We start from the raw sequence: 22,370 nt of genomic DNA, 5'->3' as shown, positions 1-22,370 counted from the left end.
ATCTTTATGGCATACAGAAAGAACACTCCCCTTTGCTTTTAACTTAGAAAATTATTTTTCATAACTACACATATTTCCCAGATACACAGTTGTTTGACATTACATGTACATATTACAGATTTCTTATGGTCCATGCTTCTTCAACTCTGATCTTCCTAAGAGCTTGCATTCAAAAATGACAACTTATTTCGTTTTTTGGTAGCTTTTGCAACATTGGTTTTTCATCAAATCTTTACACAGACCTGTACCCTCTTCCTGAGCATATTAATCTAAGTTATTGTGTCTCTAGCATACATACAGTGTCAGTAGTATTAATAATTAGCGGGGTTTTGCCTCAGAACATGGTACAGAGTTGAGTCTAGTCTTAAATTGTGGGTACATTTCTTAGATTAAGGATGTCCAAATTGCACATTTCTGTCATCTGGTTACAATCAGTTATCAGTGTTCTTATAAAACATATATTTGCCTTCAATTCAATTCACTTCAGTGTTTGGGTCCGCCCCCAGAAACTTGGGAGTCAAGGATCACATGTCTCTTCTTGCTGGCAGAGCTCTGTTTACAGTCCACACCCAAATTAACATACCCCATTCAATTGCAAGAGCCTATTGTGTTGGGTTCAGCAGGCTGCAGGAAGTCCCCTCCCTCTCAATCACCAGCGCCACGTGATATCCTGCCTTCTTGTGTGTAGTTCTGAGGTGAGAAGGTTTCCCAGCCTCTTGCAATGTTAATTGAATCGGCCTGTCTTCAGGGAACAGCAGGTGTTTAAAATGTTTAATTAACCAAAAAGGCTTTGAAGTTTCCAGCTGTCTCAGGAGGCTGATTAGCTTCTGAAGTAGCAGTTCTCCTGTCAGAGTTTAGACCGCTAGCGCATGCTTGTGGAAAATGCCGGTACTGCACCCATTTTTGGGATCTGTCTTGAATTAATGCATTTCAAAAAGGAGATTTTGCTTGATAGTATATAATCCTTGCTTAACATGGCATTGGTGTTTTTCCTTTGGCACCACATTTCACTCATGGCGCTTCTGACCCAGCACTTTCGCACTGGTGGGTGGCAGGTCAGGCGACCATTTTGGTGTGCGCAAAACTGCACGGTTTTCTTGGATTCTTGTGCAAATGTGGGCTTTTTCACCCTCTTGGATTTCCTACCCCCACAGCACAAATATTGTAGCCTAATAACTTGAACGTGGGTCAAGACACCCAACAGGTGGTGGCCTCGCGGGGGCCAGGGCCAAGGCAGGGGTGGTGGCCTCGCGTGGGCCAGGGCCAAGGCAGGGGTGGTGGCCTCGAGCAGGCCAGGGCCAAGGCAGGGGTGGTGGCCTCGCGCGGGCCAGGGGTGGTGGCCAAGGCAGGGGTGGTGGCCTCGCGCGGGCCAGGGCCAAGGCAGGGGTGGTGGCCTCGCGCGGGCCAAGGCCAAGGCGGGGGTGGTGGCCTCGCGCGGGCCAGGGCCAAGGCAGGGGTGGTGGCCTCGCGCAGGCCAGGGCCAAGGCAGGGGGGGTGGCCTTGCGCGGGCCATGGCCAAGGCAGGGGGGGTGGCCTTGCGCGGGTCATGGCCAAGGAAAGGGGGGCCTCGTGCAGGCCAGGGTCAAGGAAAGGGGGGCCTCACACAGGCCAAAGCAAAGGAAGGGGGGAGCCTCATGCGGGCCAAGGAAGGGGGGGTGGCCTTGCGCAGGCCAAGGAAAGGGGGGGCCTCTCACGGGCCCGGGCCAAGGAAGGGGGGTTGGCTTCGCGTGGGCCAGGGCCAAGGAAGGGGGGTTGGCCTTGTGCGCGCCAGGGCCAAGGAAGGTGGGTGGAGGGGGTGGCCTTGCGTGGGCCAGGGCCAAGGAAGGGGGGGAGGCATTGCGCGGGCCACAGACAAGGAAACAGGGGGGCCTCACACAGGACACAGCCAAGGAAACGGGGTGGACTCACGCGAGCCATGGCCAAGGAAACGGAGGGGACTCGCATGGGCCAGGGCCAAGGAAGGGGGGGCCTCACGCAGGCCAGTGCCAAGGAAGGGGGGGCCTCACGTGGGCCAAGGAGGGGGGCCCTCATGCGGCCCAGGGCCAAGGAAGGGGGGGCCTCACACGGGCCAGGGCCAAGGAAGGGGGGCTTAACACGGGCCAGGGCCAAGGAAGGGGGGAGCTCGCACAGGCCTGACCCAGGTCAGTCCTTATACGTGCATGCATTCTCCCACGAAACGCCAAGCTTTCGCGGGCTTCTGCATGCCTTGTGTGTGTGTCTCCAGTATGTGGGCTGGACTGTCTAGTTCCAATCCACGTCCTGGGTGCCAGAGACTCTTGTGTGCTGGGAATGACTGGGACCACCGTGGTCCATGATTGGCCCACGTCTGCTGTGCCTGTATGTGAGCAGATCTCCCATTGGGTCCTCTTTGTTTTGGGGTGAAGGAGATTCTGGATAAGAGTAGGCTCCAAACACCCATACCAGGTCGATCTCTTGATTTCTCACTGAACCTAGGATAGGATCCAAGTATCCTGAAACTAAGAACCCAAGTCGAGGAACCAATGGTGACCTGCTGGAAGGTTTTGCATCCTGAGCCTGCGGTTGTCCCGCTGGACCCCTCTGCATCTGATCAAACCAGAAGGTCTGCAAAGGCACCTTCATCTTAACCTGCAAGTATGCCTCCTCTGAAGTGTTCCTGGGCCAACAAGTAAACTGGCCAGCATGCGCAGGATCTTTGCTCTGAAACCGTCGCCGTTACGAGTTGACACTTGAAACTTGGTAGCTTGCAAGCTCAGTGTTTATGGCACTCTCGCACCAAATTTCGTACACTTGCCATTCCCAGGTCCAGAATAAAAAGAGAGCGCCCGAAATGAACGGGAGTACACGCGGTTACCGTGTCGCCCAGCGTGGTGACGAACTTTGCAGGTGCCTTGCTGCTGTGCCCTGAAGCCTGCTACAGTGAAACTGGCCTGATCGATTCACCAGGAGTGCAGAAATCGCCACTGTCCAACCAGGGAATCATCGCTATATCTGTCACCCGGAGGCGTTCCGACTGGCGGCTTCTTCCGCGCTGGGTTTTGGGACGTAGGTACGGGAGGTACTAGTCCCTCCTTTGTGTCTGTTACTTTTTCCTCCTTGTAGCGCGGGGCCGCTGGGAGTATATCTTCTCTCCCGACCCAGCGGTCCCTGCGTTGCAACTATCCTTTGGAAGCTCTCGCTCTTCCGGTTTCTTCGCTCCTGCCTCGCTCTGTCCAGGCTTCTGTCACTCGCACCCTCCAGCGAGTGTTCCTCTTACCTTCTCTCCCCTCCAGTTTTTCTCTGCTGTCACCGTTTCTCTTCTTTTGCAGCCCCGTCCCCGCGGACAGGCGCCACCCCTTTCCCTACCCTTTTTCTTTTCTCTCTCCGCTACTTGTCTGGCGCTTTTCTCCATTTGCCTACCTCTCCTCCAGTCCTCGCCCCGCTTGTTGCAGTGGCTGGTGGGCGTTTCGTGGAGCCCTGTCCTCCGGCTCCTCACTGCAGGATTCCCCTGTTCCACTGCAGTGTTGCCTTCAGTTACTCATACGGATCCAGTCTATTACCTACCTCCTACTCAGCTGAAAGTCTACTTTCCGCTGGAACTACGCCTTCCATGCTACAGACCAGAGGAGTCCAAGGGTTTTTCCCCATTCGGGGTTTTTCCCCTATTTCGGCTTGGTTCCGGAAGGGAGGTCCTCGGACAGCTGTTCTCCTCAGCGGTCACGGTGGCCTCCCTCCGTGACAAGCAATCTCATCGGAAAAAGGAGAAGGATTATCTACTTCGACGGCGTCTGCAGGACCCCGACAGCAATTCCGGCAGTTCAGGTGAGGAGAGCTCGACAGAAGGGGGAGAAAAGGGAAACCAGGCACTTAAACTGTCACAGTATCTAAGCCTCTGAAAGCCGCAGAGCTACACAACTGCTGCATTTGAACTTGCAACCGAAATGGACTCGACTGCCGATGTCCATCCACTTTTACGCACGAGTGTCCACTGAGGTCTACTAACCTTTCCAAGGGTAGCCTGCACTAGCATCCCTCACCCAACTCCTGGAACCTGTTCTGTTCTTTTGGGTAGACCCTCCATGAATAGTGTGAACTTTTTCTCAATCGACTCACCCACCTTTCTGAGCTGCTACAGCCGTTGCAAGAGATCCTGTTTTCGCCCTTCTGCACTATCGTGTATACCTGCACATGAAAGTACATTTGAGCACTAGGCTCTACTCTACATAGGGACTGCACTGCCTCTCAGTTAGGAAATCATGAAGAACTGCCTACAGACTATTTGCACAGCTTGCTCCCTTTCCTTTTAGGTTGTGGACCCATTCTGTGCTTTAACCATTTAGGTCACTTGGTGTTGTATGTATGTTTTATAGTAGTGTTGTATTGGTTTGAAGTATTACTGTTTGTTGATATTCAAGTTCAAAGGCCTTGAATACATGTACATGTATTTTTAATATGTATACACCTGACTGGAGTGATTTGTAGTGTCCTTTACTGTGTGTGCTCATTGAGGTCTTTCAGTCACCCTCACCCCTCCTAAAACCTAGTCTTCACCGCCGCCAATGCTACCTTGATTGGTCTGGCTTGTCCAGAAGGTTACCCTGTTCCAAGCAACTAGGCTGGCCTTCTGAACCTCTGCCCACGAGATCAGAGTTCAGAAATCCATCTTAACGTTGCACAGGCACTCACGAGGGGCTCATTCAGACACACTCCTGGAGGATTGGGGGGGGATTTAGGGGGAAGGGAGGTGGATATTTTGCATGGATATCCTCGGAAGGGTTGGCTTTTGGCTCTTGGGGAAATCGACATCCACATCTCTCCTGCATGCATCCAGTGTCATGGGCGGAAAAACTACAAGGTCAACATTGAACTGGTTGGAGAGGTTACAAGCTTGGCCAATTTGTAGCATTGAGATATCAGCTCCCATCCAAAGAGAGCGCACCTCTGGCCATTCCTGATACAATTAACATGTACATTATGAACCCCTCGTCTGCCTCCAAAATCCATCTGAGAGAGGTATAAGAAGCTGGAGTGAGGTCAGGGTTTTCTCCTGGGGTATATTGTGTCCTTGTGATAGTACACAATGGTGATGGGGGGTGTTATTTAGGGATACATCACACCACACCACGAGGCTAGTTCTGTGCATCATTCCGGCAGCTGCCCCTTCTTGGGCCTGCCTCGCATCTTTCCGGCGCACAAGGCTGCTTTGCAGGGGGGCTGGGGAGAGCGTGGTGCGCCTCGTGATCTGCTATCATCTGATTTGGGAGTCTTAAGCACATTTTTCTCCCGTTTTGCCCCAGAGGAATTCCCTCGGAGAAATGCCGCCTTTCAACAATGCACAGGCCTCACGCTCGCATTCTTCATTGGCGCGCGGTGGGGTCAAAAGCTCCTCACATGACGCGGCTTTTCGGTCCACTCTCTTTTTGGGAACCCGTGGCTTGGGTGTGCGCAGCCTCTGCCTTGCCGTTGTTGGGTGTTCTTTCGCTGGGGATTCAGCCGTGTGAGGAGAGGTAGCAGGACCCGCCGCCATGCACTCTGCCCTACCCGCGCACCACAGGGGCCTAGGCCTGCGCGCTTTCACGCTCTTCCTGCTGCTGTGCGTCGTCGTTCACCTGGTCTGCAGGGCCGCCACCGCCCGCGCCCCCCGGGTCAGGACTCGGCGAGAAGCAGGTGGGTTGGTTATTTGGGCCGCCTGCGAGGCTGTGGAGCTGCGGCACTGGATCAAATCGTGTGACTTCCCGATTTCACAGCTTGTGGCTGGAGGATTCCATGCTGCTAATCCAATTTCACGCAGATGAGGAAGTTTGTTTTCCAGTCTGTCTTTGAGCTATGTAAATGGCTGTGTTCAGCCAGTTTGGAGCTAATTGACGATTACATGCTCCCAGTAGCCTGACCCGTCAGTGATTGCAAGGAGGCAAGGGTTGCCAAAGGCAATAGGTGTTTGGACTATTGAAAACTATTGTGTGTGTTTGCGCGGGTGGTGTACATAGAAGCCAATATTTTCCATTCGTAGACGTTAGTTCACCCCTGGTTTTATTAGTGCATGCTGGTACGTGTAGTACTAGATTGCCGGCATTATAAATCCAGGACTTCAAATCCCAGAATGCATAGTTACAGCCAGGACTAGACTAGTGTCTCCCACATGGAATAGATCGTTTTGGCATGTCTTCAGAGGATAGCTCGGCAGCAACGTGCTCGCCTTGGAAGCAGGACGACAAGGAGCAGAACGGGTTCGATTCTCCGGGTCCGCGCTTAGAAACTTCTGGGTATTAACTTTAAAAGATCATACGTTGTATCAGTTTGTAGGAGAAAGTGTGTGTAGTAGCGTTGATGCCTGGTGGTATTCACAGCAGACAATGCAGTGGCTGGTTAGCCTACCTGTCAACTCTTAGACACAGGCGTCCACAGGATTTTAATTGGAGCGTTCCAAGCGTTTTGAATCGGCCATCAGCAGATGAATGCCAGCTGTATCCATTCCATTCGGAGACACTTGTCTAGTCCTGGTTTTAACTTTGCATTCTGGCAGACATCGTTCTGGATTTCCCCATTATAAACCAAGGACTACAAGTCCCAACATGCAAAGTTAAAAAAAAAACAGAACTGAATTAGTGTCTCCCAAATGGAATGGATAATGTTGGCATGTACGCTGATAAATGGATAATAGTCGCACCACTTAACAGGACTGCCATACTTTAAATGAGGCTGTTATACCACTTCAACCTGGATGTTAATGGGGCACTACCAGCACTTCCAAGCTGGAATATGTTACCTCTCCATATGTTACAAGGCTAGTAGACTGCTCAGGAGAAAATATTGCCATTTGTTAGCAGGGCCACTACACCCTCAAGTTTCCCTTGGTCATGCATGAGAAGGCCAACCAGTCATTGTTTTTGTTTCCATTTGGACTCTGGGACTTGTGTTTTTCCTAAATTTGAAATGGTGGGAGGGAGACAAAACTACAAGTGGCAGAATAACGTGACTGTGTGGCCTTCTCACGCATGGCCACGCGAAACTAGAGAGCTGTGGACTTTTTTTTAACAGTTTGTTTGAATTGCTTCCTGATGACGCACACGATGATAATCCGAGAAGGCGCAGTCTCTTGTATTTATGCATATTTTCCGGTGTTGCTTAATTGGGCGTTTTCTTTTAAGGTGTGCAACTTGTTCTCGTGGGTGTGATATTTACAACACGCAGTAAAACTGGATCAGGATATGCTATTGTGTTCGGAGGTTTGAGACTGCAGCTGCGCATGCTGGGACTTGTAGTCATGTGTGTCCCTATTATATAACTATCAGTTGGGACACACCCATTTTGACAGATTATGATGTAATGTCCGACATAACCAAAAGGGACACTTGTGCTGTATAACGTGTGAGATTGACGGGATCCCATGTGTTAATCTCACAGCCCGGAGCCCAGGTCACGAGGCTGGCCATCCAGTTTCAAGCTGCCAAACGTTTGCCGTTCTTCCTGCATGTGTGTTTTGTGTTTTCTACCTGCCGCCAAATGCCATACCAGTAAAATGCACACTGAAGGTAGGTGACCGGAGCACCCCGAATTTTTCATGACAGCCGGCATGTTTTGTACGGGACAGCAGCAGCATGTCTGGGTGCACCTGTCCTTGATGCCCCTTTCACACTTCGGCATCACCTATCCTTTTTTTTTTTTTTCTTTTCACATCCAGTGTTTGTTTTAAACTACAACTCCCAGAATGCAGTCGTTTGTTAAACGAAAGCCAAGTGCTGGAAACGTGTTCTCCTGTTGGCATGTGCTTATCGAGTTATGGTTAAATGATACAGTAACAGAATTTCTGTGCACGAACCGCTATGCAGTCCCTGCACCTCGCCGAGGTGACTGACTGTGGCTCCAGGTGGCAGAGTCACGTGGTATGGGAATGTGCGTGGCAAAATGACACAGAAGATGGTGGTGAATCACTGTCCCTTTTTTTTAAAATTTTTATTTATTTTTTGGTATGACTTTTTTTTTTTATTCCGGGATTTACAAGTTCAAGAATTAATGGGTGGGGGAGGGGGAGACAGGATTCGAATATCATGGTGTATGTATGGGACTCGCACTGATCTGATTGGTTGATACAGAAGCCCACAGCAGTGGCTCTACAGTCAATTCTGGAACACTGCTTTAATGCTCATGGTTGACATCCGGAGCAATGGACATAGTCGGCCGTTGCATGCCACGCCCACTTTCGTTTGTTTGTTTATTCATTTCTAATGTGCACCTTCCCCGAGGTTATCAGGGCGCAGCAATTACAGCATATGCACGGCTTAGTTTAGGAGGTTACAGAAAAAGGACAGGATTAGTACAGATACAAGACAGGAATGTCAATAAATACTTTGAAAAGAGTATACAGATACATTTCAAGAGTGTACATCACACACGAACAGGGTTTTTTGAGCAAGTTGATGTAGCTACGTCTGAAATTCAAGTAGGGATGAGCTTCTCTGATGGGGTGTGTGGCAGGGAGTTCAAAGTTGGGCCGCTTTAACTTTCACTACACGCGGCCGACGCCGCTTCTTCGCACTCGAGCAGCCACCCGGCAGCCTGCACCACAAGAGGCACGGGGACTCAGACCACCTCGTCGCCAATGTCGTGTCCCGCTCCCGGATTAGTGACGTGAGACACGCAGTTACCAGGATCACCTGGTTAGTCAGTTCAGTTAGGTTGCCAGCACGCGGCAGTGCGGACCGCAGGGGACACCATTAGCTGTCTAGCCAGACCATATACAAGTGCTGGGGGCACCCAGCCAACATTGTAGGACAGGGAGCACCCTGCCAGCCTGTGGGCACACTGGCTCCTACCCCTCCAACCCACCAGGCCGACACTGACATGGTGATGGAGTTGCCCAGCAGGGGCACCGGCACCTTCAAGCAGTGTTGCCCGGCAGGGGCTCTGCTACTGCAGGAGGGCATGGGGACAGCGTTGCCCAGCAGGGGCACTGTTATGTGCGTGGGGGCTGGCAGGGGCCCCACACTGACAGCCACACAGGCATCCACACACGCATACAGGAACTCAAGCCGGAGACGTGTGATTGCTCCGGTTCCCGGCGCGAACTGCCGTGGGACCGCCTTTATTCTTAACGGCGCATGCGCGAGCCTCGATCCCGCTCGCGCATGCGTGTGCTAGCGTATACAATATGCAACAGACACCATCCTCTTGTAGGGCCTTGCAGGATAGGCCGTCTGCCTTCTACGCAGCGCCACACGCTGCAAAGAACGACACAGCAGACAGGAGTCAGTTGGTTCCAGACTGAGCGGGAAGCCGCTCATTACTTTTATTAACTAAAGTCACGAGCCCTGGGAGATACTATGCTCCCAGGAGGGGTGACACACCTTAGCCTCTAGGGCAATAGGGCAATGCCCGAACCAAAAAACGCGAAATGCTAGAGTGGGCCCGTGTTATGAGTTGCTTCACTATGTGGCTTGTAGTTTTGACCACTGTTGCTGAATAAATTAATATTTATCAACCCCCGCCCCCTTTTGGGTACTATTCAAACAATCCCATTGGATTGCTCTAGCCTGCTTATCTCCCCTGATTCTTTTCTGATGTGTTTTTTTGTTGTATTGTCTTGTTGGAGCCTCCGGGCTTTGTCTTGCACGCAGTATAACTAAATCAGTCACAAAAGAAATGAATTGACATTTGCAACTGTGGGCCATGTTTTTATTGGTGCTAGACAATTTCATGCCCCAGTCCGACTCTGCACGTGTGCATACGCTGCCACACTCATGCGTCACTCATGGAACCTTCTTCAAATCTAGCCTGAAAGTACAACCCAATTACCACAACACCTTTGGACATATCCAGCTCCTCCCTTTTGCAGAACTATGGTCCACCTAACGGGGCTGACATGTGCACATGACATTGCAAAACCTGCTTCCCCTTCTGCATCCCTCCCTCCCTGTGTTCCTAGCATCTATTCCATGATTTCCTCTCATCTTACCTTTTTCCCCTCGCTCCTTTTCTTTCCTCCAGCAGACTGTGTCCGGGATACCCCTGGCAGGGGCATAGCGCTGCCCATCCATTAGGAGGGACTTTCTGGGTGGAGTATTCCTCACTGTTCCGTGTACAGTTTACGTCTCTGGTGTCACACGCTAAGCACCACTTAGGATTTCCAGGGTTTGATCCTCACAAACCCACTTGTAGTGCTCATATATATCAGTCTCTGTAATGCTGAGTCGGCATCACTGTGGTTTCCAACCTGCACATCCTTGTCCTGCGGTAAGCATGTTGTCAGCGAGCTATCAATCTGGCTGATGGCATGAGTGAGAGATGCACAAATGGGTATTTTATTTCTTAACCTGCAGAGATAGAGACTAGGACATCAAGTGATGTTGCAATAGGTTCACTTTATAGATGTGGGCATTACATAAACATTTTGCACTTTTTGAAGACTTGGTTTTTGAGATACCAACTGACCAATGATCATTTACTGTTTTTCCAATAGCTTTCTGGATCAAAATACCTGTCCTTCAGGTCATTTCTAGAGACTGGGAGAGATCATTTCTAGAGACAGGGAGTTATTATTTCTCCTTAGCTGCTCCAGGAGAAAATAGGTCTCTAAATAATATATCTTGAGATGTGATTCATTACACATTTGCAATCCAAAGAAGGGCAAAGGTGTCATCCACTAAGTGCCCCCATATTGTGAGGGGCGGCTTCAAACCATACCTGGATTTAAGTCAAAGGGATTTATATGCAGGATTTCTAAGCCCTCACTTAGTGAGAAAAATGACCTAAAAGCCACCTAGTGCAAAGCATAGTGAATTAAAAGGTGTACACTGGCTGAACATGTCAGAACATAATAGTGCCACATGGCCACTTCACATCGCTCTTCTTGACCCAATGCAACTAGAAGGGAGTTTCACTTGGACTGCCGTTCATCGGCAGAATTGCAGTACAATAAGGATTTTTTTGCATCTGGGAGTAGTAATAAAACAGCAAAAACTCTGAAAAGAAAGTTATAGAAAATCGATACCAGGGTGGGTTAACTCCAGTCGATTAAGAACTAAATATAATATAGTGACTTTTCAGTGAAACCGGTGTTCAAACTCAATCAAACATTTTCTCTGGTAGTTCTTTATGGCCTGGAGTATTTTATAATTGATCTCGCAATCTGGCTGATTAAACAGGGAGGCAATTATTGGAGCTCCCAAAAGGTACTTGAATACACTTAGTTGAATGTGAATTGGCAACACCATCTTCATATCGTGAAGCAAAAATAAGACGGTGGGGGGGGGGGGCGTTTTCCCTAAGATATAGGCTATCTAAGCCTACAACTATATCGAGACACTTGGCTTGTCAAGCAGGTTTAAAAGAGAAGTGCTGGACTGGCTTATAAAAATGTAATTTGTTTGGAATGTGGATCCTAGGACAAAACAATATTATGAAATGGAAGGCACCTATTTGGGATTGGATTAACCCTATTAACACCATCTCAGGAATATTATAGATATCCTCCTTATTGATATTCACAACCCAACTTGCTTATATTTCCTGATGAGGCTGGACGGACATTCCTAATATTTAAAAGGAATCTGTTAATGGAGGTTCTGGGACCATGGCTAAATTACATAGAATATGTTGCTTGGGTGGTATAGGGAAGAAATGGAAACATTTATAAGGGCTTGAAACACAGTGAATATTTTTGGCAGGTTTGTACACTATGTGAGTAGATTGACATCAGGAGATGTTTGGATATGCTGTATGAGTGGAGAACAAAATATATATATATATATATATATATATATATATATATATATATATATATATATATATATATATAATTTTTTTATTATTTTTTTGCAACCTGGGCATTTCGATGGGTGCATGACCTGATACTCCTGTGTGTGGCAAATCTGGTACCCCAATGGAAGGTAAAGGATTCAATGTTTGTGAAAGCCATGGATGGCCCCTTTTATATCAGTAACATGTCATACAAGGATGGGGATGCTGAGTAACTCTTACACCAAATAATAAGACCGACTCAGGAAGCTGGCAAACTGTCTCCTCCGACTATTTTCAAACCTGGAGTTACAACAGACATCAGCGGACGTTCAATCATGCTCTCAAATTGTATAAAAAGCACATTTATATAGCAGAAATTCGTCATACTACGTGGCAAACTAAAAAAAAAAATACGGCACACTGTCCTAGGCTCAGAGGGAACATCTAAGTTTACTTTCTTTAAGGAAATCGAGTTGTGATGGGTCTGTCAGGTGGACAACTTATGCCCACCCCTAGTGCAAGTCATCCTCATCAGTTTCTAGATGCACCATTGGCTATCAAACTAGAAGGCTCTTTATTATCAGTTGGCACGCTTGTACCCTTCTGGAACATTCAATTCACTAGCAGCACATAAGCTGCTACCCCAGGTGCCAGTGGGTGGACTTGACCATGTCTCCCCAACTAATTAGCCCAGCATCTCTCATGCCTTCTGCAATTCAGATTTTCTTTGAACCTGTCCTTGCAAAGTATCACTGCTCCTGAGAATAAAAAGGGAGTATAGGCACACTCATATCGCAGTTTTGGTTTTTACACTGACGTGATCGGAGACCATAATTCGGCCTGTTTTGCAGAATTTAATTGTCTTGAATTAATAAACTTGGCACTCCTGATGTTCTTTCTTGAACCTTAACAAGGGCTGATTCAGCTTCTCACATTCACTGTTCTTCAGGATAGATAGATTACAGTTCTTGGCTGCTCCATCCTTTAACATCAGGCTATTCCAGGCCTTTCCTCGATCTTCAGCTGCTTTTCTTACTGCGACAGCCCTCTGATCCTTCTTTCTTCGCGGGTCTGAGCTTACTAAATATGTGACAGCGATGTCCAGAATTCTATAATGCCTGCAGTATATTCACTACATATAGCCAGCCTTAAGATTAATCTACTTGCGTTGCTGCATCTCTACAGTTATAAAACGTGCAGTGCTCTTCACACGTGCAATTTTCATTCTGCATATGAAAGTTTACTCGATTCTTTACTTCGTCAGATTCTATAAGGTCTATGCATCTTCTTCTTTGACCATCCTTCTCAGTGCGTCACGCTAATTTCTTGTGATGTCACCAGCCTTTTTTTTTTTTTTTTTTTTCCAATCTTCATAATCCTTCGGGGATCTCCTGCAAGAGATTGTCATCTCTGCGAGGGTACATCATGTAGGGTCTTCTCAATGAATACACTTTCTCGAAGACTCTCCGTGGAATAGGCACCATCACTGGCGTTGCGCATGTCGCAATTTCCGGTTTCCTGCATAGGCCCCTATGTTTTTGGTTCTACATAAAAATCTTTCTCGGGGGTCAGTGAACACATTAACCTGGATGGGGCCTACAGGGAGCTGCTGATTGGAGAAGACCTAGTATAGCATTCCCTAGGTCTGACTGCAGCTAAATCTGAAAGCCAGAGCTCGACCCCCTCATTTGGACTGTATACCTACACTCAATGCCTCTAAAATTGGATTGCCACACATTTACACTCCAATTCGTTAGGGCAGTAGTAAATGTAGCTACAAAAATACTCAGGTTGGAGACAGCGCCAAATTTTAAACTTCAAAAACCAGAAGTTACATTTTATTTGTGATTGCCCTTGTTGATGTCATGTGTTTCGGCATTTAAATCAGCCTTTTTCAAATCGGGCCTTTTTTACTTGTTAATGCATGGCCCTGTTCTTGATGTCAAAATTGAAGGTCGCCAATCGATGGGTTCAATCCCTGATCTGTGTCTTCCTCACGTTCAATCGCGTGCTACAGTTTCCTAGAGAACCCACCCAGAGATGGGACCAGGAAACAACGAACATGTGGCGGAGCAGGACACCGTAGCCCAAAAGTTTGGGTGGTGGGTCTGAAGCTCAACCAAACAAGAATGGGAGGGAAGAAGGAGAGTGGGGGAAGGACTGCAAGGGAAACCCAATGAGTATTCGAGCAGGAGGACATAAGACAGCCGCATTAGGTGCATGTTGCGGAGAGGAGTTGAAAGCAGAATATAACTGGGCCTACTAAAGTGCCAAAGCCAAACCCTCCTTCAGGATGACCTCTAGCATCCATACTGGAGAACACAGGGAAAGACCCAGCTCAGCCCAAAACTAAAACGAGAGACTCTAGGAAACCTTAGCACGCGACTGAACGCGAGGAAGAAACAGATCAGGGATTGAACCCATCTATGGGCTCTGAGTAGAACACGGGGAAAGACCCAGCTCAGCCCAAAACCATCATATATTTGTTATGGTAAAGAACAATATTTGCTTCTGAAAAATGGCTGTTTGGTGTCATCCTGTTTGGTGTGATCCTTTCCAGGCCACACGAGGACAACCAACAATTATTACAATGCGTAGTAGCGGATCCACATGGAAAGCCTTTTTTTTTAAATGGGGCAGGGAGGTGGAATGCATCTCATGGCCAAGGTCCGGATGGTTTTACCACCTACTTAATGCAACTAAATATCAGTTTACGGTCAAAGATTATACTCCCTCTCTTTTCTGATTGCCTTTGCACTCAAAACCTACCAGAAAGCTGGCAAAAAGCCATTATCCCAATCTTTAAAAAAAAGACCATATAGATCCACCTGGAGGAAATATCCCATTGCATTGATTGTCTGCTGCTGGAACGTTTATGGGGTGTGTGTGTATGTATGTATATATATATGTGTGTGTGTGTTTAAAGAAAAATCTATATATATTTACTCGAAGCGCTTCTAGATTGGTGCAGTGACAATGCCACCATTCCCTTTGAGCAATATGGCTGTCAAAAGAATCTCTCCTTGATAACTTCCTGGCATTGAAAAATGTGGTGGAAAAAGAACTCCCCAAGGGAAAGCTTTCCTAGAAAATTACCCCCACCGCCTGACTTCTTTCGTTTGGGTTGATGGAGATCGCCATTGACAAAAGATTTTAAAAAAGGGGGTATTCCAGAAGCCCTAATGTTTGTTTAATTATATCTATGCATTCTAGCGCACCAGCCTGAGACCAAATGGGGCATTCAGTCCCACTCACTAAGGAAACAAGGTGCATCTTTGCCCCAAATGTGCTCTAACTCGATCAGTTTCCTGATGGCCCTTGTATCTGTATGCCTATTCCCTGCAAAATGAGCAAATGGACTTTTCAAACCCTGTTGTACGCTGACTGTGACATTATTCTTCATCAGACCCCTACAGAATCACATTGCTGAAACCAAAGTAACTGTGTTTTCGAGATCTTCGACGCACTTCATTTAGTCCTGATTTCTTTCTTCAGAAATGTTAGACCAAGTACACGTATAAAACTATCCTGATATAATTTATTTTTTAAATCACAATTGGTATTTGAAGCAATTCCACTCTCTCGAACATTATACTCTAATAACTGAGAATGGTATCCCCCAGTTGCAGCACAGGGCTCAAAGTGCAAAGTCCATCAAATAATGGTATGAAGCTAAGACGCACCGTCATATAGTGCAGAATATGTTTCTGCATTGTTTTCTGGCAAAATTAAACCTAATTGAAAGGAAACTTTGGAAGACCATTTATTGGTCTATGTAGATCCACCTGGCACTCCCCAAGTCCAGCCCATAAGGAAGCTGTGGGAAACCAGAGATGCTAGTTGTAATGATCTGTGATTCTTGTGTTCGCCGCGTTCCAGCTTGATGAGCCACGCAACCCGTTCTGTGCGGCTTGTGAAGCTGGAATGCGGGCTTTGAAAAGCAGACGGTTACGGGAGCCGTGAGGAGGTGGGTCTGCTGTAATAAAGACCTACACTTATCTTACCAGGTCTGGTGCATCTTTTCATTGGCAATGAGATTCTTTGAAGCAGCAGCAGGCCCGCTGCATATAGTACCCTGCCACTGAGGGCTCTGTGCGTACGGAGAAGTCTGCCGGTGGTGCTGTCCAGGAACAGCTGTTACGGCTGTTTCCATACAAGCTGCTTCGCCCCCATCCCAGGTTGTTGCAGCGGCCAACGAGGGACTAGCCGCATACCTAGGGCAGGAACAGTCAGTTTCTGTTTCAATCAAGCCGCTCTGCTCTTCTCCTGAGCGTGATGCGGCCAATGTAGAGCAGCGTCAACCCCTGCCTTGCCCCGCCAAATTTTTTATATCGAGAGCTGCAGGCCTGCTACCATATTTATTGTAATAGATTGGCAGGCAGTGACGGGATAAACAAAATAGAGCGGTTAGCACACGTATTTAAACAGCTCAAAGGCCACAATCCTTGTAGCAAGGAGCAGGAAGTTTGGAGCGACGCATGTGCTGTAGAGCCTGGTGGCAAGGTGCAGAGAATTTTGAATTCGCAAGTGCCATTCCTTCTGTATGATGGTGGCAAGCACAGTGATTGGGTCAACTTTACAGCTGATTAAATGGGCAGAGAGCCCTCCCAGGTCACTAGTGGCACATATTAAGGCTGCAATCTCCAAGCCACTAGGGGTATATATTAAGGCCTCAATCACCGTCACAGTTGGGTCTTATGCTTGTGCTACATATACAGTCAATACAAACAGTGTATAGGTGCGCAGTTTAACCAGATTACCATAAACAAATAAGTTGAAAGCCACAACTGCAACCTAAAAGCAAACATGGCAGCTGCAAGTATGTCCCCTCCCCCACCTTTTCTGTCAGAACCAGGCACTCCGCTCATCAGATGAACAGATGGAAGAAACTATTCGACGTTTACTTGGTGGCCATTGGGGGGGGGGATAATTTTGCACCAGCAAGGAAAGAGGCTGTACTCTGCTGTATAATTTGGGGACTGAAGGACGCAGTGTCTTTGAAGGCCTGGCAGAATTTATGGAGATGGGTCAAGGAGAGGAGGATCAGTTCTCTGTTGCAGTCAGGAAAATACAACTACACTTTGAACCAAGGAAGAATGTCACCTTTGAGAGACGCATGTTTTTTTTTCAAGAAGCCAAGAACTTCATGAACCTGTAGAAACTTTTAGTGCTGCACTTTGTACTCTCAGCCAGTTGGACAATTGGTAGAATCACTTATTCGTGACCAGTTGGTGCACTGCACTGACAATAGTAGGGTGCAAGAAAAGTTACTGTCAAAAGACCTGCCCCTTGAGCAAGTGGTGGCAGTTGCTAGGGGTATGGAAGAGACATCCAAGTACATTGCCAGCATGAGGACAAACAGATCAATGAGGCGGCGGCAGTCAGAAACAGCAGGAAGCCCAACAGTGCAAGAAGTTTAAAGTGTTAAGTGTGGCAGCAACAGACATGTCTTGTCAAACCCATTCTGTCGAGCACGGAGTGCAAATTGTCTCAAGTGTAAAAAGAAGGGACATTTTGCCAGGGTCTGCAGGGAGAACCCGAGTGGAAAACATAGAAGCCAATACTAGGTGCCCAGAACAAGAGGAAAATGTTGGCATAAACAAGTCAAGCATGTGTTGGAAATAGGAGATATGTCCAGTGCTGATAAGGGGCCAATTGATGTCTTCATGGTCAATGGCAGAGTGGTCACCATGAAAGTGGACAGTTGCTCTCCATGGACAATGATATCTAGGAAAACATTTGAGAATTGTGTATATGGGAACATTGAACAATTAAAACATCCGGACATAGAACCATACGCGTATGGAAATGTCAAAATAGTTACTAGGAAAGTTTTTCAACCACTATCCAGTTCAAAGGGAGGAGTTGTGAAGCTGACATATTTGTCACTAAAGAAGGATCCTCTTTGTTGGGCTGGAGCGAGCAGAAGAAGCTTGGGATAAGGATTCAAGCAAATGCTGAGAGTCCAGTCACTATCACGGAAGTGAGAGATCAGTGGGACAAGGAGTTCCCTAATGTGTTCATGGAGGACCTAGGGGAAACTAGAGGGTTATGAACACAGAATTAAGCTACGGAAGGGAGCTGTTCCAAGTATACACAGTCAGACAAGTTCCACAGAATCTCAAACACAAAGTAAAGGAGGAGATTGAAGCATTAATTCAAAGGGGCATTATAGAGAGAGTGCAAGGGTCGGAATGGTTGTTGCCATTTGTTGTAGCTACCAAGGCCAGTGGGGATATGAGACTTTGTGTTGACCTGAGGGACCTTAATAAGAACATCTTAGTGGATCATCACCCTTTACCTATTATCAGCGAGGAGTTGGTCATGTCGAGTAAAGCAAACACATTTTCTGTAACTGACTTATCACAAGCATATAATCAAATTCCACTCTCAGAGGATTGCCAGCATCTAACTACCTTTATCACTACCGAAAGGAACATTTAGATATTGCAGGATGCCGTTTGGTTTGGCTTCATCAGCTGCTGTTTTTCAGAGGGTGATGGAGATGGTGATGGAAGGTGTTCAGAATGTGATAATTTTCCAGGATGACATACTAGTGTATGCAGAGTCTAGTGAAGAGCATGATAAGCTGTTGAGGGTTGTGTTGACAAAGTTGGGGGAAGCCGGTCTAACTGTGAAAAGGAGAAAATGTAAACTATCTGTAGATAGTGTGGAATACTTAGGTCACAAGGTGTCGAGACAGGGCGTGCAACCAACATCAAGTCTTGTAGAAGCCATTGAGAAAGCTCCATGTCCCAGTGATAAAGACCAAGTCAGGTCCTTCTTAGGGTTGGATTATCACAAGTTTTTGAGAGACTTTGCACGTATCTCCACACCACTAAGGGCTTTGTTAAAAAGGGGGTCACATTTCAGTGGTCCACACAATGTGAGGAAGCTTTTAGATTGATCAAACAAGGGATCGCTCGGGCTCCTTCGATAGGAACATTTGATGCAAATGACAGAACAGTGTTATTAGTTGATGCCAGTACTTTAGGTATGGGAGCTACATTGCTGCAGTATGACAGTAATAAGGTTGAAAGGGTTATAGCATTTGCCTCTAGACCGCTCAGGGGCTGAAGACAATTACTCGGTAATAGAGTGTGAGGCGTTGGCCATGTTCTGGGCAGTAAACCATTTCAAATATTTTCTGTGGGGAAGGAGGTTTACAGTACGGCCAGATCATAAACCCTTAGTACAGTTATTTAACAGTGGCAAATGGGCTGTAGGATCACCAAGTATTAGCAGATGGGGCCTCGGGCTCCAGTTATACAACTTTGAAGTTTATTTGCCAGGGAAAAAAAATCTGGTAGCAGATATTATCGAGATTGCCAGTGGATCAAGCTCAAACCGTTCATTTCCAGGATGGTAAAGAGTATTTTGTTGCTGAGTTAGTGAGTGTGGACCGAGAAGAGTGGGAGCAAGCTGAACTTGCAGATCAGGATTTAGGATTTATAAAACAATGGACAGTTGAAGGGTGGCCTGATAAAGAGTTACTTGAAAAAAAAATTGAGGTTTAGTGGGAAATGCGAGATGAGTTGAGTCTACTGGGTGACAGGTTGAGGAGGGGGTGTTGTATAGTGCCTCCTGAAGGAGTTTGTTAGAATTAGCTCACCATGGTCATATGGGTGAGGGAGCCACCCAGAGGAGGGTGAGACATAGCTACTGGTGGCCCAGGATAGACAGAATGGCTGAAGATTTAGTGAAACAGTGTAACGCTTGTCAGCTGGGTGATAAAAGCAAGGTAGTGAGGGAAGTGCCTATGATGCCTAATTCGGTACCAAGTCAACCACAGCAGAAGCTAGCAGTGGATATCTTTGGACCGATAGCAGGGTTAGGAGATTACTTTAATTACATTTTTGTGCTGGAGGACTTCCATTCTAAATGGGTTGAGTGGGAGGCAGTCAGAGAAGTAATGGCTGTTGAATTAGTTTCTTTTTTGGAAAGGGTATTTCTCAGGGAAGGTTGTCCTGCTGAGTTGGTTTCAGACAACAGTGTACATTTTGTCTCATTTCATGAAGAAGTTCTTGGGGTGGGGGGGAGAACTACGGCATCAAGCATGTCGGAACAGCACTTTATCACCCAAGAGTGAATGGTCTGGTCGAGGGAGTAAATAGATATATTAAAGGGGGGATCCAGCTTGCAACATGTAATGGCCAGCCTTGGAGGGAGGTATGAATCACATGATGTGGAGTTATCTAACGACTCCTTACTCCACCACTAACATATTTCCTTTTGATTCATTCAAAGGAAGGAAGCCTGGAACCAAGTTGTGTCCTGGGTGGTTAGGTTTGGCAGGGACCGTTGCAGTGGATAGGGGTGCCATAATGAGAATGATTGCAAAATGCCAAATGAGGAACAGTCGTTTGACAGGAAGGAACGTGTCAAGAATAGACAGTGGAAGGTTGGAGAGTGGGTATGGGTAAACAAATCCCAGGTCTACACAAGTGTGTGGAAAAGGGCCTAAAATAATTTCCGCAGTACGGGGTTGTGTTGTCATCATGGATGGAGGAGAGGTGTGGTTGCACGGAAAGTTGGCAAGAGCAGGAAATAATGCTGCTGGAGAAAATGTTGGGTGAGCGTGAAGAACAATTAACAAGAGAGCAAAGGGAGAGCAATGATTCTGAAAGTAGGTGTGCTTTAATCAACAAGGGTGATGACAAGAAGACTTTCACGCAAACCCAGTTTGATGAAGGACTTTGTTCAGTGAATAATTTTGCTTTTGTACATTAGTTTTAATGATTTTGTCTTTACATTATGCCTACCAAATTATAAGTGTTCACTTAGTTTCTTTTCTTCTCTTTTACTAGTTTAGTTATTAGGTTCATTTTGCATTGTTGTGTTTTTTATGTGGTGTGTTATCTTCCTCCTTAAAAATATAAAGTATATGTAATGATATGTGATTTTTGTGTTGGCCACGTTCCAGCTTCACGATCCACGCAACCCGTTCTGTGCGGCTCATGAAGCTGGAATGCAGGCTTTGAAAAGCAGATGGTTAGCGGAGCCGTGAGGAGGCGGGCACGCTGTAATAAAGACCTACACTTATCTTACAAGGTCTGGTGCACCTTTTCAGTAGTAATGGTTGGGTCACACTGAATGCAGCTTGCCAAAACATAAAACACATCTGGAGCTTAGTAAGGGCTCTCAAACCACCCAGCATCAAGTGATGCTACCATAAACTGGGCAAGAGAGACATTGAACATAGTAGAGGATGAGTTGCCATCTCGTGCCCCGTACTTTGTGTAGCCCCATACTTGGGATAGGATTGCTCTAGAAAACTATACATAGGATTAAGGGTACTGTTACTTGAAACTACCCGTATGGCTTTTTCCATATATGGTAAAGCCATGACTTAGGCAATGCTATCGATGTGAACTATTAAAACAAAAAGTAGTAGGTTCCATGTTTCAAGCTCAGGCGGCTTGAGATCAATGGAGTTGTTCGGTCTCGGGATGATGTAAATTATGTTTCCTCTATATGACTGCATTTGAAGATCTCATCCATGTTCCTTTTGTATGTGACAAATTCATAAATATTAGGAAATACTATTTAAAGCTAGTGTTTAATCTACTTTAGATATTCAAGATGTGTTTGGGCCTATCATACTGGTCACCAGATACATTGACACGTTTTAAACTACAAAAATATTTTGACATTCTAATGTTGAATAAGTCTTGAGCAAGAAATAATTTAACCTTGGTTTTATTGTGCAATGGACATTTGTTAAACATTTTTTTCCTCCCCTATTTTTAATTTTTTTAGTTAAAAACACATTTCCCTTTTGCATTATTCTACAGTTTTTATTGAAAACATTTCAACAACCAATCATTACATTGAAATTGAAGTGGCATATAAATTGTCACGTTATTCAGGACCTAGGAAGAAAAACAGTCCTGCCGCCTCTGGGGACCCTGCGGGCCTAGGTACATGCATGTCCCTGCAAAGATACTGAATGTCCCTTTATGCAAGTGAGCTGCCCCCAGCAAGCGGTGTTGGGCCGCCCATCTAGGTGAAAGATGGTGCTGATGGGGACCGCTCGCCCTCTAGCTGGTTACTGAAAACCAGCCGCCCGTGTAACAATTAGACTAAAATGGATGCTTTTGAACTGCTCATAAACTGTTTTCTTCTTTACTGTTTTACCATCATGTATACAAAATCTATAAAACAATATCATTTCTCCAGGCATGTGTACATGCAGTATCTTTGCAGGGACCTGCACCTAGGCCTCCTGGTTTATAAACTAGATAAAATGTCCCCCTCTTCCGCGTTTCCATGGTATACTTTGGACGCTGGAGAGGAAATACGTTTTTGCTTAAAACGCCTGTTGGTTTCTTTATGTCCAAGCCTCGATAATATTGTCACGAGTTTCATAAATGTCACTTGTCTGTTGGTTTTAGACAAAAGATTGTTCTTGTCCATGCTGGCAACTTTTTGTTTCTACCGTTATTTGCTCTTGTGGTCCTATCCTTCATTTTTTTTTGCACAAGATTGTTCAGACCGTTTCTGCTTCTGTACGTTTAATCAATAGTTTCACGTGTGCCGCAGCCTGCCTGCCACATAGTGAAGCTCCTGCATGGCCCCTCACTCAAATCTTGGCCCCCTAAAACTGAGGGTCCCTCATTCGCTGCAACTGGCTCCCCTCACTGTCCTTCTCCCGATGGCCCATCATCCGCTGTGAT

General features: G+C 46.7%; 1 protein-coding gene across 2 annotated transcripts in view; it reads left to right on the top strand.

Annotated features, from left to right (window-relative positions):
• The first annotated feature begins 5,253 nt into the window (after positions 1-5,253).
• Positions 5,254-22,370, top strand: part of SLC24A5 (solute carrier family 24 member 5) — a 146,109-nt gene continuing 128,992 nt past the window's right edge. Inside the window, exon 1 of one of the 2 annotated variants that reach the window (XM_069624800.1) lies at positions 5,254-5,625. In XM_069624800.1, the coding sequence (XP_069480901.1) occupies positions 5,484-5,625 (142 nt within the window). In that variant the 5' untranslated portion in view covers positions 5,254-5,483. Of the gene's footprint in view, positions 5,626-7,342; positions 7,491-22,370 lie in introns of those variants that run through there. The other variant, XM_069624801.1, reaches the window with a different exon arrangement.

Source organism: Ambystoma mexicanum, chromosome 11, assembly GCF_040938575.1.
Source record: "Ambystoma mexicanum isolate Mex_15411 chromosome 11, UKY_AmexF1_1, whole genome shotgun sequence".
NCBI classification, from domain to species: domain Eukaryota; kingdom Metazoa; phylum Chordata; class Amphibia; order Caudata; family Ambystomatidae; genus Ambystoma; species Ambystoma mexicanum.
This window is presented reverse-complemented; position numbering and strand designations above follow the sequence as displayed.